The sequence below is a fragment of the Nerophis lumbriciformis genome, linkage group LG08, assembly GCF_033978685.3.
Source record: "Nerophis lumbriciformis linkage group LG08, RoL_Nlum_v2.1, whole genome shotgun sequence".
NCBI lineage: Eukaryota > Metazoa > Chordata > Actinopteri > Syngnathiformes > Syngnathidae > Nerophis > Nerophis lumbriciformis.
The window spans coordinates 3,203,255-3,229,472 of record NC_084555.2 but is presented as its reverse complement, the minus strand read 5'-3'; the positions used below and the strand labels follow the sequence as shown (position 1 = coordinate 3,229,472).

General features: G+C 40.8%; 1 protein-coding gene across 4 annotated transcripts in view; it reads left to right on the top strand.

Moving 5' to 3' along the window:
• The window catches only part of LOC133611411 (tyrosine-protein kinase fyna), a 130,300-nt gene extending 104,510 nt beyond the window's left edge, over positions 1-25,790 (top strand). For all 4 annotated transcript variants that reach the window (XM_072913626.1, XM_072913625.1, XM_072913627.1 and 1 more), the window contains 5 exons: positions 2,726-2,905; positions 8,478-8,554; positions 12,134-12,287; positions 18,631-18,762; positions 25,098-25,790. In XM_072913626.1, the coding sequence (XP_072769727.1) occupies positions 2,726-2,905; positions 8,478-8,554; positions 12,134-12,287; positions 18,631-18,762; positions 25,098-25,306 (752 nt within the window). In that variant the 3' untranslated portion in view covers positions 25,307-25,790. The remainder of the gene's footprint in view (positions 1-2,725; positions 2,906-8,477; positions 8,555-12,133; positions 12,288-18,630; positions 18,763-25,097) is intronic.
• The last annotated feature ends 428 nt before the right edge of the window (positions 25,791-26,218 follow it).

The following is a 26,218-nucleotide window of genomic DNA, read 5'->3' as shown; positions in this document are numbered from 1 at the left end:
ATTTTTTGTAGTCTTTGGTATGACTTTTTTTTTGGTTCAAAAAGTTATTGTCTTCACAGCTGGTAGCACAAGGGAGTACAGTAGAGATGTCCGATAATGGCTTTTTTGCCGATATTGTCCAACTCTTAATTACCGATTCCGATATCAACCGATACCGATATATACAGTCGTGGAATTAACACATTATTATGCCTAATTTTGTTGTGATGCCCCGCTGGATGCATTAAACAATGTAACAAGGTTTTCCAAAATATATCAACTCAAGTTATGGAAAAAAAAATGCCAACATGGCACTGCCATATTTATTATTGAAGTCACAAAGTGCATTATTTTTTTTTAACATGCCTCAAAACAGCAGCTTGGAATTTGAGGAGGTGGGGTTTAGCGGGGGTGTTGTATATTGTAGCGTCCCGGAAGAGTTAGTGCTGCAAGGGGTTCTGGGTATTTGTTCTGTTGTGTTTATGTTGTGTTACGGTGCGGATGTTCTCCCGAAATGTGTTTGTCATTCTTGTTTGGTGTGGGTTCACAGTGTGGCGCGTATTTGTAACAGTGTTAAAGTTGTTCATACGGCCACCCTCAGTGTGACCTATATGGCTGTTGACCAATTATGCATTGCATTCACTTGTGTGTGTGAAAAGCCGTAGAGATTGTGCCTTTAAGGATTATTGGCGCTCTGTACTTCTCCCTACGTCCGTGTACACAAGGCGTTTTAATTTTTATTTTAATCTTCTAAAATTGTTCTTTGAGTGCAGTAGGAAACACATGTTTAATGTATCGTAAGATTTCTTGTTAAAATTAAGCCAAAAATGATTTTTTTTTTTGAGTGGTCCCCTTTATTTTGAAAAGTATTGAAATACATTTTGCTCCTTGTACCAAAATATTGGTATCGGGACAACCGTAATAGCGGGGGGTGTATATTGTAGCGTCCCGGAAGAGTTAGTGCTGCAAGGGGTTCTGGGTATTTGTTCTGTTGTGTTTATGTTGTGTTACGGTGCGGATGTTCTCCCGAAATGTGTTTGTCATTCTTGTTTGGTGTGGGTTCACAGTGTGGCGCATATTTGTAACAGTGTTAAAGTTGTTTAAACGGCCACCCTCAGTGTGACCTATATGGCTATTGACCAATTATGCATTGCATTCACTTGTGTGTGTGAAAAGCCGTAGAGATTATGTGCCTTTAAGTATTATTGGCGCTCTGTACTTCTCCCTATGTCCGTGTACACAAGGCGTTTTAATTTTTATTTTAATCTTCTAAAATTGTTCTTTGAGTGCAGTAGGAAACACATGTTTAATGTATCGTAAGATTTCTTGTTAAAATTAAGCCAAAAATGATTTTTTTTTGAGTGGTCCCCTTTATTTTGAAAAGTATTGAAATACATTTTGCTCCTTGTACCAAAATATTGGTATCGGGACAACCGTAATAGCGGGGGGGGGGGGTGTGTATATTGTAGGGTCCCGGAAGAGTTAGTGCTGCAAGGGGTTCTGGGTATTTGTTCTGTTGTGTTTATGTTGTGTTATGGTGTTTGTCATTCTTGTTTGGTGTGGGTTCACAGTGTGGCGCATATTTGTAACAGTGTTAAAGTTGTTTATACGGCCACCCTCAGTGTGACCTATATGGCTGTTGACCAATTATGCATTGCATTCACTTGTGTGTGTGAAAAGCCGTAGAGATTATGTGCCTTTAAGGATTATTGGCGCTCTGTACTTCTCCCTACGTCCGTGTACACAGGGCGTTTTAAAAAGTCTTAAATTCTACTTTTTGAAACCGATACCGATAATTTCCGACATTCAATCAATCAATCAATCAATCTTTATTTATATAGCCCTAAATCACAAGTGTCTCAAAGGGCTGCACAAGCCACAACGACATCCTCGGTACAAAGCCCACATACGGGCAAGGAAAAACTCACCCCAGTGGGACGTCGATGTGAATGACTATGAGAAACCTTGGAGAGGACCGCATATGTGGGTAACCCCCCCCCTCTAGGGGAGACCGAAAGCAATGGATGTCGAGTGGGTCTGACATAATATTGTGAGAGTCCAGTCCATAGTGGATCCAACATAATAGTAAGAGTCCAGTCCATAGTGGGGCCAGCAGGACACCATCCCGAGCGGAGACGGGTCAGCAGCGCAGAGATGTTCCCAGCCGATGCACAGGCGAGCGGTCCACCCCGGGTCCCGACTCTGGACAGCCAGCACTTCATCCATGGCCACCGGACCTGTGCCCCCCCCCCCCTCAAGGAAAAGGGGAGCAGAGGAGAAAAGAAAAGAAACGGCAGATCAACTGGTCTAACAGGGGGGCTATTTAAAGGCTAGAGTATACAAATGAGTTTTAAGATGGGACTTAAATGCTTCTACTGAGGTAGCATCTCTAATTGTTACCGGGAGGGCATTCCATAGTACTGGAGCCCGAATAGAAAACGCTCTATAGCCCGCAGACTTTTTTTGGGCTCTGGGAATCACTAATTACATTAGACATTACATTTTAAAGCATTTATCGGCCGATAAATTCGGCAGTCCGATATTATCGGACATCCCTAGAGTACAGTAATACCGTGTTTATTGCTGCATGACCATGGTAAATTAATTTCCGTAAAGTAGGAATAACAGAAGAAGATCTTTATTGTCTCATGTGCGACGAAAGTACAGCGAAATGTATCATTGGGCAGTCATCGTGTAAATAAGAGCTTTGAAATTAGATTTTTTTTATTTTTTGGCGCTTGTGCAGGTACGTGGAACGGAACCACCAAGGTGGCTGTGAAGACCCTGAAGCCGGGCACCATGTCGCCCGAGTCCTTCCTGGAGGAGGCTCAGATCATGAAGAAGCTGCGACACGACAAGCTGGTGCAGCTGTACGCGGTGGTGTCCGAAGAGCCCATCTATATAGTCACCGAGTACATGAATAAAGGTAAGGCGGGATGCTATCAATATTACATGCACGCGCTCGTTGCATCACACCCCCGCAGCGACTACATAATTCATGGCTGAACGCGCACGTGACGGCACCGTGTGTGTCCTCCCCGGCGTACAGCGGGGAGGACACACTCAGGCAGCTGACGACAGCCATGACAGCAAGCGTGCCTCCAAAGCTCCACCGTCACCACAGCAAATAAAATAACTGGGCCGAGTGTAACTTTTGTGGCAGAAATCCCAGCACTGACCTCATGTTGGCTTCAAACTGTTTTTCTTTCTGTTGTTTTGGGTCAAAACCCAAGCAGCGGTTAATATCTGGCAGCTTTCATGTCAGCTCAGCGCTGCTCTCAAAAAGGAGTGAAGAACTAAAAGAAGTGACGAAAAGGAGGCCTCGATAAAATAGCAGACCGCGAAGGCTGTGATTGGTCAGCTTTTCCACGTCGTCTCCTGTGTGCATACCATCGGTTCAGATTTTAAAAGTAAAGAGTAGTTCCAGCTGCAAAAACACTCCCTTTCTCTTCTATTACCACTGTTTGTCCGCGACAAAGGAAGCTAACAGGCTAAAGCAGGGGTCTTCAACGTTTTCTAGGCCGAGGACTCCCAAACTGATGGAGAGAGAGAGCGGGGCTTTTATTTCTTGTATAAGATTGTGTTTTAAACTGGTCCTAAAGCTACACTATATTGCTAAAAGTATCTGGCCACCTGCCTTGATTCACATATGAACTTGAAGTGCCATCCCATTCCTAACCCATAGGGTTCAATATGATGTTTGTCCACCTTTTGCAGCTATTACTTCTGGGAAGGCTGTCCACAAGGTTGCGGAGTGTGTTTTTATCGGAATTTTTGACCATTTTTCCAAAAGCGCATTGGTGAAGTCACACACTGATGTTGGTCGAGAAGGCCTGGCTCTCAGTCTCCGTTCTAATTCATCCCAAATGTGTTCTATCGGGTTCAGGTCAGGACTCTGTGCAGGCCAGTCAAGTTGATCCACACTAGACTCTGTCACCTATGTATTTTTGGACCTTGCTTTGTGTACTGGTGCACAGTCATGTTGGCCCGCTCCAAACTATTCCCGCAAGGTTGGGAGCATGGAATTGTCCAAAAATGTTTTGGTATCCTGGAGCATTCAAAGGTCCTTTCACTGGAACTAAGGGGCCAAGCCCAACTCTTGAAAAACAACCCCACACCATAATCCCTCCTCCACCAAATTTCACACTCGGCACAATGCTGTCCGAAATGTACCGCTCTCCCGGCAACCTCCAAACCCAGACTCGTCCATCAGATTGCCAGACGGCAGAGCGTGATTCATCACTCCAGAGAAGGCGTCTCCACTGCTCTAGAGTCCAGTGGCGACGTGCTTTACACCACTGCATCCGGCGCTTTGCATTGGACTTGGTGATGTATGGCTTAGATGCAGCTGCTCGGCCGTGGAAACCCATTCCATGAAGCTCTCTGCGTACTGTACGTGGGCTAATTGGAAGGTCACATGAAGTTTGGAGCTCTGTAGCAACGGATGCGCTTCAGCATCCGCTGACCCCTCTCTGTCAGTTTACGTGGCCTACCACTTCGTGGCTGAGTTGCTGTTGTTCCCCATTTTCTTATAATAAAGCCGACAGTTGACTTTGGTATATTTAGGAGAGAGGAAATTTCACGACTGGATTTGTTGCACAGGTGGCATCCTATGACAGTTCCACGCTGGAAATCACTGAGAGCGGCCCATTCTTTCCACAAATGTCTCCATGCCTAAGTGCTTGATTTTATACACCTGTGGCCGGGCCGAGTGATTAGGACACCTGATTCTGATCATTTGGATGGGTGGACAAATACTTTTGGCAATACAGTGTAGCTTATTGTCCAATACTAGGATATTCAAATAACACATAGAATTATTTATGGTTACGGTGTTGGTTTATTTCGAACATACACACAATTCAATTCAATCAACTGGCATGGGTTCCCACCAAGATCTTCGACCGATCCCTGTCCAAGGCCACCGTCCCATTCTGCCTGAAAACGCTTGACTGCTCCTCGTGGACTTCAGATCGGCATTTCATACCATCCTCCCCAATAGACTGGTGCCAAAACTACTAGACCTGGGATTGCCTGGGGATCAAGGACTTCCTGTTCGACCACCCCCAGAGGGGGAGGATAGGTCTCCACAACCCTCAGCCTCAGGCCTGCGTGCTCAGCCCTCTACTTTACTCCTTCTACACCCACCACTTCTCCGCCGCCCACCCCAGTAACTCCATCATCAAGTGCGCTGACGACACCACCGTGGTGGGCTGCATCACCAGGGGTGACGAGGCCGCGTACCGCGATGAGGCGGAACAGCTGTCGGTGCTTTGCCAGGCCAACAACCTGCAGCTGAACAAGCTGAAAACCCAGGAGATGCTGATAGACTTCAGGAGGAAAAAAGACCAACATTCTTGGGTGGGGGCTGCGTGGAAAGAGTCTCCATCTTGAGATTTCTGGGCGTCCACCTGGAGGATGACCCGTCCTGGAGAACTAAAACCATGGCGATCATCAAAGAGGCACAACAGAGACTCAGGAATAGCTGAAAAATATCATCGGGTTCCCTTACCCCCTCCTTGGAAGAACTTTACCACTAGTCTTAGGAAGGCAGTGAATATTCTCAAGGACTCATATCACCATGGCAACAGACACGTCGTATGGCCGCGCTCAGGTAGGCGCTTCAGCACAATGCGCACCCGGACAAATAGACTCAAGTTTAGCTTCTACCCCACGCAATGTTCCCTCTAATTTTTCATGTGTGTGAGTGTAACAGAGGTCATTTATGATCTCAATTGCTTACTGTCTTACTACTCCTCTTAATTTAATGTCATTTTATTTTAATGGCATCTTATCTAATTTATTACATTTACACATTATGTAATGTGACTCTTTATTTTGCAAATGTTATTATTCTAAGTTTAGTACTGTAATTTCCTATATTTTTTTATGGTCACTGAACGCCACATGTCCCAGCAGACTTCCCGGCTGTAGCCCGTATGTGTAGTCAGTCTATTTATTTAATATACTAACAGCATTTCATTATTAATATTTATAAATTAAGATTCCTAATAAATGACACTAGAATAAGCACACATTTGATTGGTAAATCATAGTGTAACGACCTGGAATGACACTTTATGTGTGGTGTTGGAGTTGTCCGACTTTTTGTGTGGCTGTAAACGCATCACTGGCTAAGTGTCATATGTGCAAGAAAGAGCGAGCGGCTGATGTTCATATAACAAAGTTGCTTTTGGTCTGGTTTGTACTGCAGAAAATGACCAGTTTTGCTAGATATAATTTTTTTTACTAATGTTTTGGTGATGTGTTTATGGCTGACAATAAAGAGTTTTGCTCAGTAAAGTGATCGATCACTTCACTTCATGTGAAGTGAAGTGAATTACATTTATATAGCGCTTTTTCTAAAGTGACTCAAAGCGCTTTACATAGTGAAACCCAATATCTAAGTTACATTTAAACCAGTGTGGGTGGCACTGGGAGCAGGTGGGTAAAGTGTCTTGCCCAAGGACACGACGGTAGTGACTAGGATGGCGGAAGCGGGGATCGAACCTGCAAAATGTCCTCAAAGCGTCTCGACAGACGTTACAATATTTGAACAATGATGACGAAAACTGTTTTCTCTGTCGTGTCCGTGTGTCGAAAATTGTTATGCGCTTATTTTTTTATTGGATTTTGTGCGTGGCCTAGATTTGCCGTGCGCAGAGGACGCTTGAGCAGTGCGCAATTGCACTGGCGCGCACCTTAGAGGGAACGTTGACCCCACGGCCATAAGTGCACTGAAGGTATAAATATGTATACCGTAAATACCACCACTACTACTGAGCAATAACAGAGGAGAGCGCATTATTTAATTATGTTTGCGTCCATGCTTACCTTCATGTGTACATACAGTAGATGCCCAGATTATCGGTTATTTTTATATTCCACACCTAGGATAGGACTTTATTGTCATTGCACAAATACAACGAAACTTCTACCTACTCTGTATATTCCATATTTATGCCTAGTCAATGTCTCATTGTTGTTTTGATATCATTTTAGTATTTATTACAACTAGTGTCTTGCATTTCCATTTAGTTGTACATGTACAATAAAGATCATTCATTCATTCATCACATATTTCCAGTTTCTCATTACATATCTGAAAAGAAGTAGGAAGAAGAGTTTATTTAATCCTACCCCTTTTCGTTTCGTAGTAATTTCTAACACATTTGGATGTACTTGATCTGTAACACAAAAGTGAATGAATAAATAAATGAGTAAGTAAATAAATAAATAAACAAGTAAATACATGTTAATTATATACAGTACAGGCCAAAAGTTTGGACACACCTTCTCATTTCAATGTGTTTTCTTTCTTTTCATTACTATTTACATTGTAGATTGTCACTAAAGGCATCAAAGCTATGAATAAACACATGTGGAGTTATGTACTTAACAGAAAAAGGTGAACTAACTGAAAAAACGTTTTATATTCTAGTTTCTTCAAAATAGCCACCCTTTGCTCTGATTACTTTTTCGCACACTCCTGGCATTCTCTCGATGAGCTTCAAGAGCTAGTCACCTGAAATGGTTTTCACTTCACAGGTGTGCTTGAAGCTCATCGAGAGAATGCCAAGAGTGTGCAAAGTAGTTATCCAAGCAAAGGGTGGCTATTTTGAAGAAACTAGAATATAAAACATGTTTTCAGTTATTCCACCTTTTTTTTTGTTAAGTACATAACTCCACATGTGTTCATTCATAGTTTCGATGCCTTCAGTGACAATCTACAATGTAAATAGTCCTGAAAATAAAGAAAACGCTTTGAATGAGGAGAAGGTGTCACCAAACTTTTGGCCTGTACTGTACATAAACACTAAAGTTTACATAAATTAATACATTTATTCACATTTTTATTTTAAACATGCAATATTTATTTATTTTCACAACTATCATCATTATTATTTATCCATCTATTGTTTGTGTGTTACTTAAAGAAGTTTAAATTTGTGAAAAAAATGTTTGGGGATTATAAAAAACTATTAAACTATTTTTTTTTATCAACCACAAAGGTCACAACCCTCCTGCAGTATTTCCGCGGACCCCCTAGGGGTCTAGGACCCCTTGTTGAAGATCCCTGAGCTGAAGGGTAGCCAAAAGTTGTGGTTGCTGACTGAGTTTACGTCACGTCACACGCTCAACCTTACAACAGGCTACATAAGTAGGTCTGTCAAAGTGCTGCCCAGGTGCCATTTGCATTTGTACAAAATATTCCACAAAAATGGGAAAAACATTTTAGCAATAAATGCCTTTTAAGTTTGGCAGGTTTAAAATAGGAATAAGACATTACTGTAATATTTGGGTCAGCCCCTGTGTTATATCCACCTACCTGTCAATGTGGTGCATGCATTTGGCAGTGAGACAACGAAGGAAACCGCACTTCCTAAACAAAATCCTAAACATATCCGTATTTATCCAGATTTGCACAAAAATAATAAAAACATTTTGCATCAACAAGCAACCAGCCATTAAGACGTTTCTTATTTGATGTTTTTCAGGGAGTTTGCTTGACTTCCTTAAGGACGGAGAAGGACGAGGTCTCAAACTTCCAAATCTGGTGGACATGGCGGCTCAGGTAGGTCATCATGAAACCCGTTTTCGACTTCCTGCAAAAGACGGCGTATTTCTGTATGTAAAACGCGGGATGTGAAGTACACCCAGAAATGTTCCGTCTAATGCAGTAGTAACAAACAGAGGCGGGACAGCGCCTGTGTGTAAGGGTATTCCGAGTGAAGTTAAACACCTGACACTTATAGCCCTGTTAGTCATAAAGCTGGGCGATAAAATTATATCAATACAAATCGCAATAAACACGTAATTAATAAAATGTTTGCATTTATTTTTTTTTTCTTCGTTGGAAAAAAACGTAAGTTGCAAAGCAAGGTTGCATAAACAAAGGCACTAACGCTCTAGTAGCGGAGCAACGCAGGAAGTGATCACTGATCAGTCGGGGTTGCACGCTAACAGCCAATCAGGCAGTAGTATCAACTATCAAGTTTGGTTGCACCCTCTTGTTGTCTCGCGGTTGATTCTTTGCATGGAGTGAGAAGAGAAAGTAAAAATGAGAAATTGTGGATAAAACAGGAAAAGTTACGTCGATAATATATATGGCAGTTTCTTTGAATTTCTAAAACGGACCGTAGTCAGACCAATGTGGTCTCTAAATTATGCACATCACCTTAGATGTGCTCACCCTTTAGAGCACAGCCGTAGCTTCTTCCCTCAGGCCGTAAGACTCTTGAACGCATTAAAATAATCCCCTCAATTCCCCCCCAAAACTGGATGAACTCGCTGGAATATAAAGACAATATAACATACACCCATAAACATGGATGCATATGCAAAAGTGCAATATATTTATCTGTACAGTAATCTATTTATTTATATCTGCACCTTATTGCTCTTTTATCCTGCACTACCATGAGCTAATGCAACAAAATTTCGTTCTTATCTGTACTGCAAAGTTCAAATTTGAATGACGATAAAAGGAAGTCTAACATACTTGCCAACCCTCACGGATTTTCCGGGAGACTCCCGAAATTCAGCGCCTCTCCCGAAAACCTCCCGGGACAAATTTTCTCCCGAAATTCAGACGTGTCGACAGCCTGTTTTCACGTCCGCTTTCCCACAATATAAACAGCGTGCCTGCCCAATCACATTATAACTATAGAATGATCGAGGGCGAGTTCTTGGTTTCTTATGTGTGTTTATTGTTAGGCAGTTTCATTAATGTCCTCCCAGCGCGGTAACAACACACAACAACAGCAGTCACGTTTTCGTCTACCGTAAAGCAGTTTGTCTGCCATAAACAACAATGTTGTGACACTATAAACAGGACAATACTGCCATCTACTGTACATGCATATGTGACAATAACATCTCGGACTTTTAGAGAGTGCAGCACACAACAAGGAGACGAAGCAGAATGCGTCATCAGAGAGGGTGTTCAGCATGGATAGAAAAATAGTGACAGAGAATAGAACAAGGATGGACATTTCAACCCTTAAAGGGGAACATTATCACCAGACCTATGTAAGCGTCGATATATACCTTGATGTTGCAGAAAAAAGACCATATATTTTTTTAACCGATTTCCGAACTCTAAATGGGTGAATTTTGGCGAATTAAACGCCTTTCTAATATTCGCTCTCGGAGCGATGACGTCACAACGTCACCAGTGGCCCAAAGATGCGAACGTGGCAAGAAATTGGACGTTTGTTCCGCACACTTTACCGACGAAAGCTATGCTACGACAGAGATGGCAAGAATGTGTGGATATCCTGCGACACTCAAAGCAGATGCATTTCCAACGATAAAGTCAAAGAAATCTGCCGCCAGACCCCCATTGAATCTGCCGGAGTGTGTGAGCAATTCAGGGACAAAGAACCTCGGTAGCACGGCAAGCAATGGCGGCAGTTTGTTCCCACAGACAAGCGAGCTAAACCCCCTATCGACCCTAGCTTCCCTGGCCTGCTGACATCAACTCCAAAACTGGACAGATCAGCTTTCAGGAAAAGAGCGTGGATGAGGGTATGTCTACAGAATATATTAATTGATGAAAATTGGGCTGTCTGCACTCTCAAAGTGCATGTTGTTGCCAAATGTATTTCATGTGCTGTAAACCTAGTTCATAGTTGTTAGTTTCCTTTAATACCAAACAAACACATACCAATCGTTGGTTAGAAGGCGATCGCCGAATTCGTCCTCGCTTTCTCCCGTGTCGCTGGCTGTCGTGTCGTTTTCGTCGGTTTCGCTTGCATACGGTTCAAACCGATATGGCTCAATAGCTTCAGTTTCTTCTTCAATTTCGTTTTCGCTACCTGCCTCCACACTACAACCATCCGTTTCAATACATTCGTAATCTGTTGAATCGCTTAAGCCGCTGAAATCCGAGTCTGAATCCGAGCTAATGTCGCTATAGCTTGCTGTTCTTTCCGCCATGTTTGTTTGTGTTGGCATCACTATGTGACGTCACAGGAAAATGGACGGGTGGTTAAAATCAGGCACTTTGAAGCTTTTTTTTAGGGATATTGCGTGATGGGTAAAATTTTGAAAAAAACTTCGAAAAATATAATAAGCCACTGGGAACTGATTTTTAATGGTTTTAACAATTCTGAAATTGTGATAATGTTCCCCTTTAACTCAACATTGAGTAGATGAGTGTTATGTGTGTGGAAATGTGTAAATAAATGAACACTGAAATTCAAGTATTTCTCTTATTTATATATATATATATATATATATATATATATAGCTAGAATTCACTGAAAGTCAAGTATTTCCTATATATATATGAAATACTTGACTTGGTGGATTCTAGCTGTAAATATACTCCTCCCCTCTTAACCACGCCCCCACCTCCTGAAATCGGAGGTCTCAAGGTTGGCAAGTATGGTCTAAGTCTAACTTCCTGGTACTAAATCTGCAGAAAATAGTTCTTCTTAGGTTTCTCTTTGTTTACATTTTCACTCTTTGCACTATTTTGTTATACAGTTTTTTTTTTTTAGCATTTCTTACGTATTCCTCATTTTTGCACTTTTATTTTAAGAGGTTATTGTTAAGTGTTCAATGTGATTTTACAACGTTGTTTACATTGAGTGTCTTTTGCATGGTTGTGTTGATATTCCCTTTCCTTTCTGCATTGATAGCTGATGGTTACATTTTGAGTACAAATGTTTACGTTTAATATATTTTACTCCCGGTCCTTATTTTTGAGAAATATCAGTAATTATCGCTATCGACCGATATCATCACTTTTATCTTGATACAGTTTTCAGTCGTATCGCCCAGGCCTACGTCGTCAAGCATCCAATTGTCTGACCGTAGGATATCGTGTTGCTGTTCTGTCTAAAAGCCACAGGCTGTAATTGCTGTAACAGCTTTGATGCACCGTTTTTGTTGTTGTTGCAGGATTTCTGTGTAAAAGAGACTTCTGTCTTAGCAAAGCAGCCAAATGAATGGATTCCAAGTACAAAAACATGAGCAGTTTAAATAACATTTGTGGCATTGCTGAGCTCTTTGTGAAAGGCAATACATAATGTGTGTAGGTTGTTTTGTGTGGTGTGTGTGTGTGTTGTGCTTTAATCTCCTGAAAGCCATTCTCTAATAAGATGGGGGGAAAAAAACAAAAAAAAACACTGATTCAACTTCCCAGGTTGCGGCTGGCATGGCGTACATCGAGAGGATGAACTACATTCACCGAGACCTGCGCTCTGCCAACATCCTGGTCGGCGACAGTCTGGTGTGTAAGATTGCTGACTTTGGTCTGGCCAGGCTCATCGAGGACAACGAGTACACAGCCAGACAAGGTACATTTCACTTACTGCACTAAACATATGATAATATATTCATTTCTGGGGGGAAAATGAAAGTGTCTGTCCCAACCATCGTCTAAAAAAAGGACGAGCTGAACATCATCTGCCTTTTCCATTTTGTCCCGGCATACTTTGAACCCACATATTTGCACAAAAAGTCGAGAAAATGAGCTAGTAATTTGTCGTGGTCTGGAAAACAGACGCACACGTGGTCACGACATGGCAGCGCTACAAAAGGATGCCGGTCTGTTGCTATAGTTACACGCTGTCCATCAAAAAACATGTCTAGTGTTTTGTGTGTCACTCTTTTGTCCAATCAGATGACAGAAAAAAGTCACTTCTGGAAAAGGCTCAAAACAATGGTGAAGTGGTGTAATAATACATCAAACAATTAATTCCGATTCTTTGGGGAAATGATTAGATTCAACACGATTCTCCATTTACACCTTCCAAGGTTTGTCGTTGTTCCCATTGGGTTGATTTTATTCTTGCCCTGATGTGGGATCTGAGCCAAGGATGTTGTTGTGGCTTGTGCAGCCCTTTGAGACATACAGGTAAAAGCCAGTAAATTAGAATATTTTGAAAAACTTGATTTATTTCAGTAATTGCATTCAAAAGGTGTAACTTGTACATTATATTTATTCATTGCACACAGACTGATGCATTCAAATGTTTATTTCATTTAATTTTGATGATTTGAAGTGGCAACAAATGAAAATCCAAAATTCCGTGTGTCACAAAATTAGAATATTACTTAAGGCTAATACAAAAAAGGGATTTTTAGAAATGTTGGCCAACTGAAAAGTATGAAAATGAAAAATATGAGCATGTACAATACTCAATACTTGGTTGGAGCTCCTTTTGCCTCAATTACTGCGTTAATGCGGCGTGGCATGGAGTCGATGAGTTTCTGGCACTGCTCAGGTGTTATGAGAGCCCAGGTTGCTCTGATAGTGGCCTTCAACTCTTCTGCGTTTTTGGGTCTGGCATTCTGCATCTTCCTTTTCACAATACCCCACAGATTTTCTATGGGGCTAAGGTCAGGGGAGTTGGCGGGCCAATTTAGAACAGAAATACCATGGTCCGTAAACCAGGCACGGGTAGATTTTGCGCTGTGTGCAGGCGCCAAGTCCTGTTGGAACTTGAAATCTCCATCTCCATAGAGCAGGTCAGCAGCAGGAAGCATGAAGTGCTCTAAAACTTGCTGGTAGACGGCTGCGTTGACCCTGGATCTCAGGAAACAGAGTGGACCGACACCAGCAGATGACATGGCACCCCAAACCATCACTGATGGTGGAAACTTTACACTAGACTTCAGGCAACGTGGATCCTGTGCCTCTCCTGTCTTCCTCCAGACTCTGGGACCTCGATTTCCAAAGGAAATGCAAAATTTGCATGGTTGGGTGATGGTTTGGGGTTCCATGTCATCTGCTGGTGTCGGTCCACTCTGTTTCCTGAGATCCAGGGTCAACGCAGCCATCTACCAGCAAGTTTTAGAGCACTTCATGCTTCCTGCTGCTGACCTGCTCTATGGAGATGGAGATTTCAAGTTCCAACAGGACTTGGCGCCTGCACACAGCGCAAAATCTACCCGTGCCTGGTTTACGGACCATGGTATTTCTGTTCTAAATTGGCCCGCCAACTCCCCTGACCTTAGCCCCATAGAAAATCTGTGGGGTATTGTGAAAAGGAAGATGCAGAATGCCAGACCCAAAAACGCAGAAGAGTTGAAGGCCACTATCAGAGCAACCTGGGCTCTCATAACACCTGAGCAGTGCCAGAAACTCATCGACTCCATGCCACGCCGCATTAACGCAGTAATTGAGGCAAAAGGAGCTCCAACCAAGTATTGAGTATTGTACATGCTCATATTTTTCATTTTCATACTTTTCAGTTGGCCAACATTTCTAAAAATCCCTTTTTTGTATTAGCCTTAAGTAATATTCTAATTTTGTGACACACGGAATTTTGGATTTTCATTTGTTGCCACTTCAAATCATCACAATTAAATGAAATAAACATTTGAATGCATCAGTCTGTGTGCAATGAATAAATATAATGTACAAGTTACACCTTTTGAATGCAATTACTGAAATAAATCAAGTTTTTCAAAATATTCTAATTTACTGGCTTTTACCTGTATGTGATTACAGGCTATATGAGTACACTTTGATTGATTGATTGAAAATACGATAATGTTCCTCACTCCAATAATCATCTGTTTCCAGTTAAAGGGGCTGTTTGCAACTTCCTCACAGTTACATTTTTCAAATCAAAATATATACCAGACCTGGGCAAATTAAGGCCTAGGTCTGTTAAGCTTTTCAATCTGGCCCGCCGGACATTCCCAAATAATTTTTTTAGATCTTTAAGATGGAAACTGTAGCTGCCATTGTGATGTTCTCAAATTACCGCAAGTCTTGAAATATACAAAGTATTTCAATGGTTGGAATCTGCGCTTTTGCATGATATACTAGTTACTATGGTAATGTAATTAGTTACTATGGTAATCTAGGTCACAGCAGCTCAGACGAGGCACCGAGCAGTGTGGGTGGGAAGCGTTTCCACAGAGTGATTCCAGAACGGCCAGCCTGAAATGCGGGTGCCAGGGATAAATAAACACAGACACGGAAGGAGATTTTTCAACAAAGTTGTAAAGCTTAGTGATATATCAGACATATTAGATTATATCAATCAATCAATCAATGTTTATTTATATAGCCCTAAATCACAAGTGTCTCAAAGGGCTGCACAAGCCACAACGACATCCTCGGTATAGCCCACATAAGGGCAAGGAAAAACTCACCCCAGTGGGACGTCGATGTGAATGACTATGAGAAACCTTGGAGAGGACCGCATATGTGGGTAACCCCCCCCCTCTAGGGAGACCGAATGCAATGGATGTCGAGTGGGTCTAACATAATATTGTGAGAGTACAGTCCATAGTGGATCCAGCATAACAGTAAGAGTCCAGTCCACAGTGGGGTCAGCAGGAAACCATCCCGAGCGGAGACGGGTCAGCAGCGCAGAGATGTTCCCAACCGATATACAGGCGAGCGGTCCACCCCGGGTCCCGACCCCGGACAGCCAGCACCCCATCCATGGCCACCGGATCTGTGTGTCTCCCCTTCCACAAGGGATAGGGGGGAGCAGAGGAGAAAAGAAAAGAAACGGCAGATCAACTGGTCTAAAAAAGGGGGGCTATTCAAAGGCTAGAGTATACAAATGAGTTTTGAGATGGGACTTAAATGTTTCTACTGAGGTAGCATCTCTAACTGTTACCGGGAGGGCATTCCATAGTGCTGGAGCCCGAATAGAAAACGCTCTACAGCCCGCAGACTTTTTTTGGGCTCTGGTGGTGGGTTTTTTTTTTTTTTACTCTTTGTGTTCATATTTCACTGTTTGTTGCATTTTTGTTGCGTTTCGCTTGTTTGTAAAATATGTCGATCGAGAGGGGGTGTGACGATCATATGTTGTCAATAGAGATGTCCGATAATGGCTTTTTTGCCGATATTCCGACATTGTCCAACTCTTAATTACCGATTCCGATATCAACTGATACCGATATATACAGTCATGGAATTAACACATTATTATGCCTAGTTTTGTTGTGATGCCCCGCTGCATGCATTAAACAATGTAACAAGGTTTTCCAAAATAAATCAACTAAGTTATGGAAAAAAATTAGGGATGTCCGATAATGGCTTTTTGCCGATATCCGATATTCCGATATTGTCTAACTCTTTAATTACCGATACCGATATCAACCGATACTGATATATACAGTCGTGGAATTAACACATTATTATGCCTAATTTGGACAACCAGGTATGGTGAAGATAAGGTCCTTTTTTTTTTAAATTCATAAAATAAAATAAGATGAATAAATTAAAAATATTTTCTTGAATAAAAAAGAAAGTAAAACAATCTAAAAACAGTTACATAGAAACTAGTAATTAATGAAAATAAGTAAAATTAATTGTTAAAGGTTAGTACTATTAGTGGACCAGCAGCACGCACAATCATGTATCCCTTGCAGACTGTATTGATATATATTGATATATAATGTAGGAACCAGAATATTAATAACAGAAAGAAACAACCCTTTTGTGTGAATGAGTGTAAATGGGGGAGGGAGGTTTTTTGGGTTGGTGCACTAATTGTAAGTGTATCTTGTGTTTTTTATGTTGATTTAATAAAATGAAAAAATACAATACCGATAATAAAAAAAATCGATAGCGATAATTTCGGATATTACATTTTAAAGCATTTATCGGACATCTCTAAAAAAAATGCCAACATGGCACTGCCATATTTATTATTGAAGTCACAAAGTGCATTTTTTTTTTAATTAACATGCCTCAAAACAGCAGCTTGGAATTTGTGACATGCTCTCACTGAGAGAGCATGAGGAGGTTGAGGTGGGCGGGGTTGAGGTGGGGGGCGGGGGGGGGGTGTAGCAGAGAGTGTTTATTGTAGCGTCCCGGAAGAGTTAGTGCTGCAAGGGGTTCTGGGTATTTGTTCTGTTGTGTTTGTGTTGTGTTACGATGCGGATGTTCTCCCGAAATGTGTTTGTCATTCTTGTTTGGTGTGGGTTCACAGTGTGGCGCATATTTGTAACAGTGTTAAAGTTGTTTATACGGTCACCCTCAGTGTGACTTGTATGGCTGTTGACCAAGTATGCATGGGATTCACTTTTGTGTGTGTGCAAAGCAGTAGATATTATGTGATTGGGCCGGCACGCAAAGGCAGTGCCTTTAAGGTTTATTGGTGCTCTGTACTTCTCCCTACGTCCGTGTACCACTCCATACAGCAGCATTTTAGTCATAAAATTTACTTTTTGAAACCGATACAGATAATTTCCGATATTGCATTTTAAAGCATTTATCGGCCGATATTATCGGACATCTCTAGTTGTCAATATTCAGTGTTTTATCGTTCATAGTTAATACGGAAAAAGCTGGCAGCTTAGGTGCCAGAATTTTTGTGTTAAATTTACATTGGTTTTTACAACATTATATTGTGAATGGAAAAAGTTTTTTTTTTATTCTGGCAACTTAGCTGTAATATGCTGTAGAGAACAACATCAAATGTGTTGTCATTTTTATTAATTTGATGGGCAGTTTGCTGTAAAGTTAAGTATTTTTATTTAGACAAAAACATGTTTGGAAAGTATGATAATATACTGTAATATTTGTTGCAATATTGGATACTATTAACATTTAAAAGGTATGCAATTTCAAGCAGTACATATATTTTTTTCTGTCAAAATGGAACAGTGAGAAAATATTAAGTACTTTGACACATATTATTTCCAGATGTTAAAATGATGTCGCGGGCCAGATCTGACTTTGACACCTGTGTGATAGAATATACATTTAATGACCGCTAGCGCTAACTATCCAAATGACTATTATTAGCTACCAACAACCAAAGCTCAGTGGCCTAGTGGTTAGAGTGTCCGCCCTGAGATCGGTAGGTTGTGAGTTCAAACCCCGGCCGAGTCATACCAAAGACTATAAAAATGGGACCCATTACTTCCCTGCTTGGCACTCAGCATCAAGGGTTGGAATTGGGGGTTAAATCACCAAAAATGATTCCCGGGCGCGGCACCGCTGCTGCCCACTGCTCCCCTCACCTCCCAGGGGGTGATCAAAGGGGATGGGTCAAATGCAGAGGACAAATTTCACCACACCCAGTGTGTGTGTGACAATCATTGGTACTTTAACTTTAACTTTAAGAGTCATACTTGCCAACCCTCCCAATTTTCGCGGGATACTCCCGAATTTCAGTGCCCCTCCCGAAAATCTCCCGGGCCAACCATCCTCCCGAATTTCTCCCGATTTCCACCCAGACAACAATATTGGGGGCGTGCCTTAAAGGCACTGCCTTTGCGTGCCAGCCCAGTCACATAATATCTACGGCTTTGCACACCCGCAAGAGAATGCAAGCATACTTGATCAAGAGCCATACAGGTCACACTGAGGGTGGCCGTATAAACAACTTCAACACTGTTACAAATATGCGCCACACTGTGAACCCACACCAAACAAGAATGACAAACACATTTCGGGAGAACATCCACACCGTAACACAACATAAACCCCGCCCCCCCCGAATTCGGAGGTCTCAAGGTTGGCAAGTATGGTAAGAGGGTGAGATATAGTGTGTAAAACACATTGGAAAGTTAGCGCCCTCTAGACATCTGTGTGAATGTTGCAAACACTCCCTTGAACCCCCAGTTCTTTTTGTGGTTTTGGTAAACGAATGCCCATGCTATAATTTACTAAAATGTACTGCTCAGAACAGGTGTAAAATAGTGTGTTTTTTTTGTCAGGTGCAAAGTTTCCCATCAAGTGGACCGCGCCCGAGGCGGCGCTCTACGGGAAATTTACCATCAAGTCTGACGTGTGGTCCTTCGGCATCCTGCTGACGGAGCTGGTGACCAAGGGCCGGGTGCCCTATCCAGGTGAGTGTTTTTTTTTTTTCAAAAAACGGTTTTATTATTCACGCGTGTCCACGTCAGGCGCTACTCGTCGAGCTAAAAAAAGAGCGGCGTGTTGCATAATGTAGGTCTGGTCCTGCATAATCCAAAGACAAGCTCCCAGCTGACCGTGTGGGCTTTTAAATGCTCCCAAACGTAACACGGGAATCGGAAATAAATACAATACTGCTGAAAATAAGTTAGGGTCAGGGTTGCATGTAATCCGCCCAAAAAGCAATACGTTCAACAACCGAAATAACAACAACCATCTTGGATCATGTTACAAATCACGTGTCCACTCGCGTGTTGTCAGCGCCATTGTGTGTGTCTTTAAGACACGGTTCACTTTCGTTGTTGCCACCCCTGTGGGCGCAACAAAGCATCGTTACCTTTGCAGTGACTCACTATCGTCTCCTAAGGGGAAAAGTAGTATTACAACATAAAAGGCGTCACATCGCAGTTATGTTTGGCCCCAGAGGGCCGCTCTTAACAGTGAACACTATTATTACACCATTTTTTCATGCATTTTATTAGTAGATTTTTTTATAGCTCGGTTGGTAGAGCGGACGTGCCAGCAACTTGAGGGTTCCAGGTTCGATCCCCGTTTCCGCCACCGTTGTGTCCTCGGGCAAGACACTTTACCCACCTGCTCCCAGTGTCACCCACACTGGTTTAGATGTAACTTAGATATTGGGTTTCACTCTGTAAAAGCGCTTTGAGTCACTAGAGAAATGCGCTATATAAATATAACTCACTTCACTTTAAAATTTAAATGTAAAAAAATATATATGTTGCAATAATTTCACCTTAAAATTTTGTGTATATTACTGTAAATGGAAAAACAGTAGCGTATTTTTCGGAGTATAAGTCGCACCTGCCGAAAATGCATAATAAAAAAGGAAAAAAAACATATACAGGTAAAAGCCAGTAAATTAGAATATTTTGAAAAACTTGATTTATTTCAGTAATTGCATTCAAAAGGTGTAACTTGTACATTATATTTATTCATTGCACACAGACTGATGCATTCAAATGTTTATTTCATTTAATTTTGATGATTTGAAGTGGCAACAAATGAAAATCCAAAATTCCGTGTGTCACAAAATTAGAATATTACTTAAGGCTAATACAAAAAAAGGGATTTTTAGAAATGTTGGCCAACTGAAAAGTATGAAAATGAAAAATATGAGCATGTACAATACTCAATACTTGGTTGGAGCTCCTTTTGCCTCAATTACTGCGTTAATGCGGCGTGGCATGGAGTCGATGAGTTTCTGGCACTGCTCAGGTGTTATGAGAGCCCAGGTTGCTCTGATAGTGGCCTTCAACTCTTCTGCGTTTTTGGGTCTGGCATTCTGCATCTTCCTTTTGACAATACCCCACAGATTTTCTATGGGGCTAAGGTCAGGGGAGTTGGCGGGCCAATTTAGAACAGAAATACCATGGTCCGTAAACCAGGCACGGGTAGATTTTGCGCTTTGTGCAGGCGCCAAGTCCTGTTGGAACATGAAATCTCCATCTCCATAGAGCAGGTCAGCAGCAGGAAGCATGAAGTGCTCTAAAACTTACTGGTAGACGGCTGCGTTGACCCTGGATCTCAGGAAACAGAGTGGACCGACACCAGCAGATGACATGGCACACCAAACCATCACCCAACCATGCAAATTTTGCATTTCCTTTGGAAATCGAGGTCCCAGAGTCTGGAGGAAGACAGGAGAGGCACAGGATCCACGTTGCCTGAAGTCTAGTGTAAAGTTTCCACCATCAGTGATGGTTTGGGGTGCCATGTCATCTGCTGGTGTCGGTCCACTCTGTTTCCTGAGATCCAGGGTCAACGCAGCCGTCTACCAGCAAGTTTTAGAGCACTTCATGCTTCCTGCTGCTGACCTGCTCTATGGAGATGGAGATTTCAAGTTCCAACAGGACTTGGCGCCTGCACACAGCGCAAAATCTACCCGTGCCTGGTTTACGGACCATGGTATTTCTGTTCTAAATTGGCCCGCCAACTCCCCTGACCTTAGCCCCATAGAAAATCTGTGGGGTATTGTGAAAAGGAAGATGCAGAATGCCAGACCCAAAAACGCAGAAGAGTTGAAGGCCACTATCAGAGCAACCTGGGCTCTCATAACACCTGAGCAGTGCCAGAAACTCATCGACTCCATGCCACGCCGCATTAACGCAGTAATTGAGGCAAAAGGAGCTCCAACCAAGTATTGAGTATTGTACATGCTCATATTTTTCATTTTCATACTTTTCAGTTGGCCAACATTTCTAAAAATCCCTTTTTTGTATTAGCCTTAAGTAATATTCTAATTTTGTGACACACGGAATTTTGGATTTTCATTTGTTGCCACTTCAAATCATCAAAATTAAATGAAATAAACATTTGAATGCATCAGTCTGTGTGCAATGAATAAATATAATGTACAAGTTACACCTTTTGAATGCAATTACTGAAAGAAATCAAGTTTTTCCAAAATATTCTAATTTACTGGCTTTTACCTGTATAAGTCCCACTGGAGCCCGGCCAAACTATGAAAAAAACTGCGACTTATAGTCCGAAAAATACGGTACTGCTGTTTTTATGGTAAAATAAAAATAAAAAGGCAGCTCAGTTGCCAGAATTTTACTGTAAAATGTACATTTGTTTTTTTTACTGTAAATAAAAAAATCTGCATTTTTACAGTAACATTTTGACACCTGAGGTGCCAGTTTAATTTTTTTTTTTTTTTACCGCAAATCAACAAATGTAGATTTTTCGGTGTATTACTGTAAATGCCAAAACGGCACCATAGTTTATTACAGTAAAATAAAGTAGTTTTTTTGGGGGTTTTTTTTCGAGAAAAATGCTATAAACACCGCAGTAAATTTCAAAATTGTACCATTGAATACCAATTTGATGGATAACTTGCTTTGAAATCATTATTATTAATATTTCTTTCTATTTAAATAAATATATATAAATATATTTTTTGCATAATTAGACAATATTTAAGTCAACAAAATGTGTGATTGCACATATATTTTTTTCTGCCAAAAAGAAAAGAAAGAATACATTTAGTAAGACAAGTTACAGTACTTAATTGATACATATTATTTCCAGGATTTCGAGGGCCAAATAAAATGAATCCGGCGGGCCACATCTGGGTTTGACACCTGTGCTCTATAGCCACATAATAATAACCATAATCATAATTAGGAGTCATCAACAGGATGGCTGAAAGTGGTTCAGGTCACTAAAAATAGACAAACTTTCACGTTGCGTGTGAGTGATTTTTTTTTTTATCATGAATGATTAATTGTGTAATTTGCTCATCTCTCTGAACACTTCGGAGGGCGCTATCAACACTAATGGATATACTTTTACACTCACGTAGTTTGGTGCCTGTGTAAGTAAAACATAAATACTACAATATATACTACTTGATTTAAATAATTTCATTTAATTAAAATTCAGTGAAATGTCTTACCTGCACTGTAGGTTCCATGCACACATCACGGGTTGGTTGCTGAAGCCACGCCCCCTACGTGCATACATTAATTTATTATACTTTTAAGCCATACAAACAGTCAGCATGGGACATTTTAGTAAGTATGAATAGTTTAATTTACATCTAGTTAACATCTAAATGTCCTTCATAAGCACACAAGTTGGTCTGTTCTTGTATTTAGTAAAGTCATTCATAAAAGGTACAGATAAGATAAACATGGTAGGCTATAGGCTACTAGGAGCGAGCAGCTACACAACAGCTAAGCACACAAGCTAGACATACGTAATAAGTGTCCTTAATTGAAAAATCTTGAAGATCATTTGTCAAATTAAACAAGTATTAAATAATTATAGTTGCCCATTACTTACATATCCAAGGCTGTATTAGAAAGTGTCCGGTAACAAATGTGTCCGCATCATTCAACTTACCGCATCATGAGCTGAACTTAATGAATTATTGTGCCCATTAGGTGTCGCCAAAAAAATGTCCACTCCAGTTCAACTTAAAGACAGCATAAGTCCATTACAGAGGGTTAATAATAAAATACCGTATTTTCCAGACTATAAAACGCACCAGTATATAAGCTGCACCCACTAAATTTTTGAAGACATTTTTTTTCCCATATATTAGTCACACCGGCAGATATATATGTCGTGAAATTTGTTATTTACAAAGAAATATTTTGTAAATGTTTATTGACATACCTTAATTGTTTCCGAACGGTGCCTGCCACACGGCAGTAAAACGGCTGCTCCAACAAAACAGAAGTCATCGTCACGGACCCACTAGCTGTGGAAGCTGAGTCTCCAATCAGCTGAACGGACTCAATGGTAAATTTACGAAACTGAAACGATACAAAAAGAATGCCATTGAAAGTTAATAATACTAACACAGACACTCGTAAATGTGTTAGCAATCAATGCTAACGACGCTAGCTTGATTGCATTATGATAGCACATGCATGAAATACACTTACCAAAACATGGGATGGTTTAGTAAGTACGAATTGTTTTATTTATATTGTAGAACTTACAATCGTTGCTTGGAGTGATGAGGGAAAAATTTACACGAAACGGTACTTGCACTTCCGGTTCAAAGCAATAAACAGAAGGAATTACTGTAGAACAGGGGTGTCGGTCCGAACAGGTTTTATCCGGCCCGTGAGATGAGTTTGCTAAGTATAAAAATGAGCCGAAATGTTTGAATGAAAGAAATTGCTGTTCTAAATGTGTCCACTAGATGTCGCAATAGCAATTATTTGTATCTTTGTAGACGATGCTACATATGTTTAAAAAAATAAATAAACCACATGATGTTAGTGCACCAGTCGAGGAAAATGATCAAACTACATGAATAACATCCTGTAATTTGATTTTGATATCATTTTTTTATCTTAAAAGATTTAAAATTAACACCAATGAGTTGACTGATGAACATTTTCACATAATTTATTCAAAAAGTATAAATAACGACAAATAAAGATAGAATACTATTTACTAGGGATGTCCGATAATATCGGACTGCCGATATTATCGGCCGATAAATGCTTTAAAATGTGTTATCAGAAATTATCGGTATCGGTTTCAAAATTATCGGTATCAAAAAGTAAAATGTATGACTTTTTAAAATGCCGTTGTGTACACGGACGTAGGGAGAAGTACAGAGCGCCAATAAACCTTAAAGGCACTGCATTTGCGTGCCGGCCCAGTCACATAATATCTACGGCTTTTCAAACACACAAGTGAATGCAAGCCATACTTGATCAACAGCCATACAGGTCACACTGAGGGTGGCCGTATAAACAACTTTAACACTGTTACAAATATGCGCCACACTGTGAACCCACACCAAACAAGAATGACAAACACATTTCGGGAGAACATCCGCACCGTAACACAACAGAACAAATACCCAGAACCCCTTGCCGCACTAACTCTTCCGGGACACTACAATATACATCCCCCGCTACCAAAATTAGTCATAATAATGTGTTAATTCCACGACTGTATATATCGGTATCGGTTGATATCGGAATCGGTAATTAAGAGTTGGACAATATCGGCAAAAAAGCCATTATCGGACATCTCTACTATTAACCGCAACATGTAAGTGTAAAAAAACAACAACATTATGATTTGTACATTTTCAGAATGCGCTTGTTCTATTTTTAAACAAAGAAAAACAATCTGAAGTTGTCTTTATTTTTAAGTTATCGTGCCGTGATTCTACCAGTCCGGCCCACTCGGGAGTAGATTTTTCTCCATGTGGGCCCCCGATCTGAAATGAGTTTGACACCCCTGCTGCAGACGTTAACCCCGCAGCACATGCGGTGAGCGAACTCATCCAAAAGACGGCGCCATCGCAAAAACAATAACACATCTTTTAAGTGTCTTTACTTGTGTTTTATGAAAGCTATTTGCATTATGGCCGTTAGCGACGAACAATCCATGCATTAGCTGCACTGTTTTATAAGCCGTGGGGTTCAAAGCGTAGGGGAAAAAAAATAGTGGCTTATAGCTTGTTTGACTCATTTCACTTACTCAAACCTTTTCTAACATTCCACACTACAAAATAATACAATTATCTATGAAAACATTTGTATGGGGACACTTTTAATACTATTATTTTAATTTGAAAACTGTATGTTCAGTGCGTGACCTCCAGTATATGATAACACTGTACCTTTAAATGATACAGTGTGTCACATGATAGCGATCCACTCGCAAGTTTCCATTCGTAATTCTGTTTTTGCCTTTTCGGACACGCTTGTTTTTTTTGACGAGTGTCGGCGTTTGACCACCAAGTCTTGCGTGTGGCCCACTCGTCCAGGCATGAACAACCGCGAGGTGCTGGAGCAGGTGGAGCGCGGCTACCGCATGCCGTGCCCGCAGGACTGCCCCACGTCCCTGCACGAGCTCATGGTGCAGTGCTGGAAGAAGGACCCGGAGGAGAGGCCCACCTTCGAGTATCTGCAGGCCTTTTTGGAGGACTACTTCACTGCCACTGAGCCTCAGTACCAACCAGGGGATAATCTCTGAGTCACGTCTGCCACTGGCCACTAGAGGGTGCCAGACAGCCGCTATTATGTCTTTTTTTTTTTCTCTTGACGCTCATCTGCTGACCTCTTGACTTCCAAGCCTCATCACACACACACACAGACACACACACACACACACACACACCCAGGCAAGCTGACTATCAAATCAGGATGCTCTGGAGAAAGGAGAAGTGTCGTTCACTGACAAGGATGCAAAAGATGAGCTGTGTAACTTGTAATTAGTGTAAATACAAATTGCTTGTTTACTTACTTCTGTTGGTTCTATTTGACTTTATTATACTTTTGATATTTTGGGGAAACATTCAGCTTTCCTTTACGTTTAATCCAAGTTAATCTGAGGTTTGCTCATTTGCTAGACATGCTGGACTGACCATATTCAAATGATAATAATGATAATGATATTACTGTAGGTCTCTGTACAACAAATTGCATGTATCCCCATTTTTGTGATTTACAAAATTTGTTATCGCGGATCCCTAAAAAATATAAAAATTGGTCAATTGTTTTTTTTTTTAATACTCACAAAACTGTTTTTTTTTTTAATGTAATCTAATTTTTTTATTGTAGAAAAACAACCAAATTATTCATTAGGTTTGTCATTAAAAAAAATTAAGTCACAAATATATTTTTAATCCTAACCCTAAAAAGTGAAAAAAACACTTTCGATCCCCTTTCTCACCCCTTCCCCCTCAAAAAAAGAAAAAAAAATGTTCAAATGACTAACGTCACAAAGTTTTGTGATGCAGAAAAACAACCAAGTCATTTATTAGGTTTATCATAAAAAAATATTTTGAAGTCACAAAATATTTTTTTACAGTTTAATCCTTAAAAAAGTGAAGAAAAATGTTTTTTCTGGATTACAAAAAATAAAAAAAAATGTCATCCCAAACCT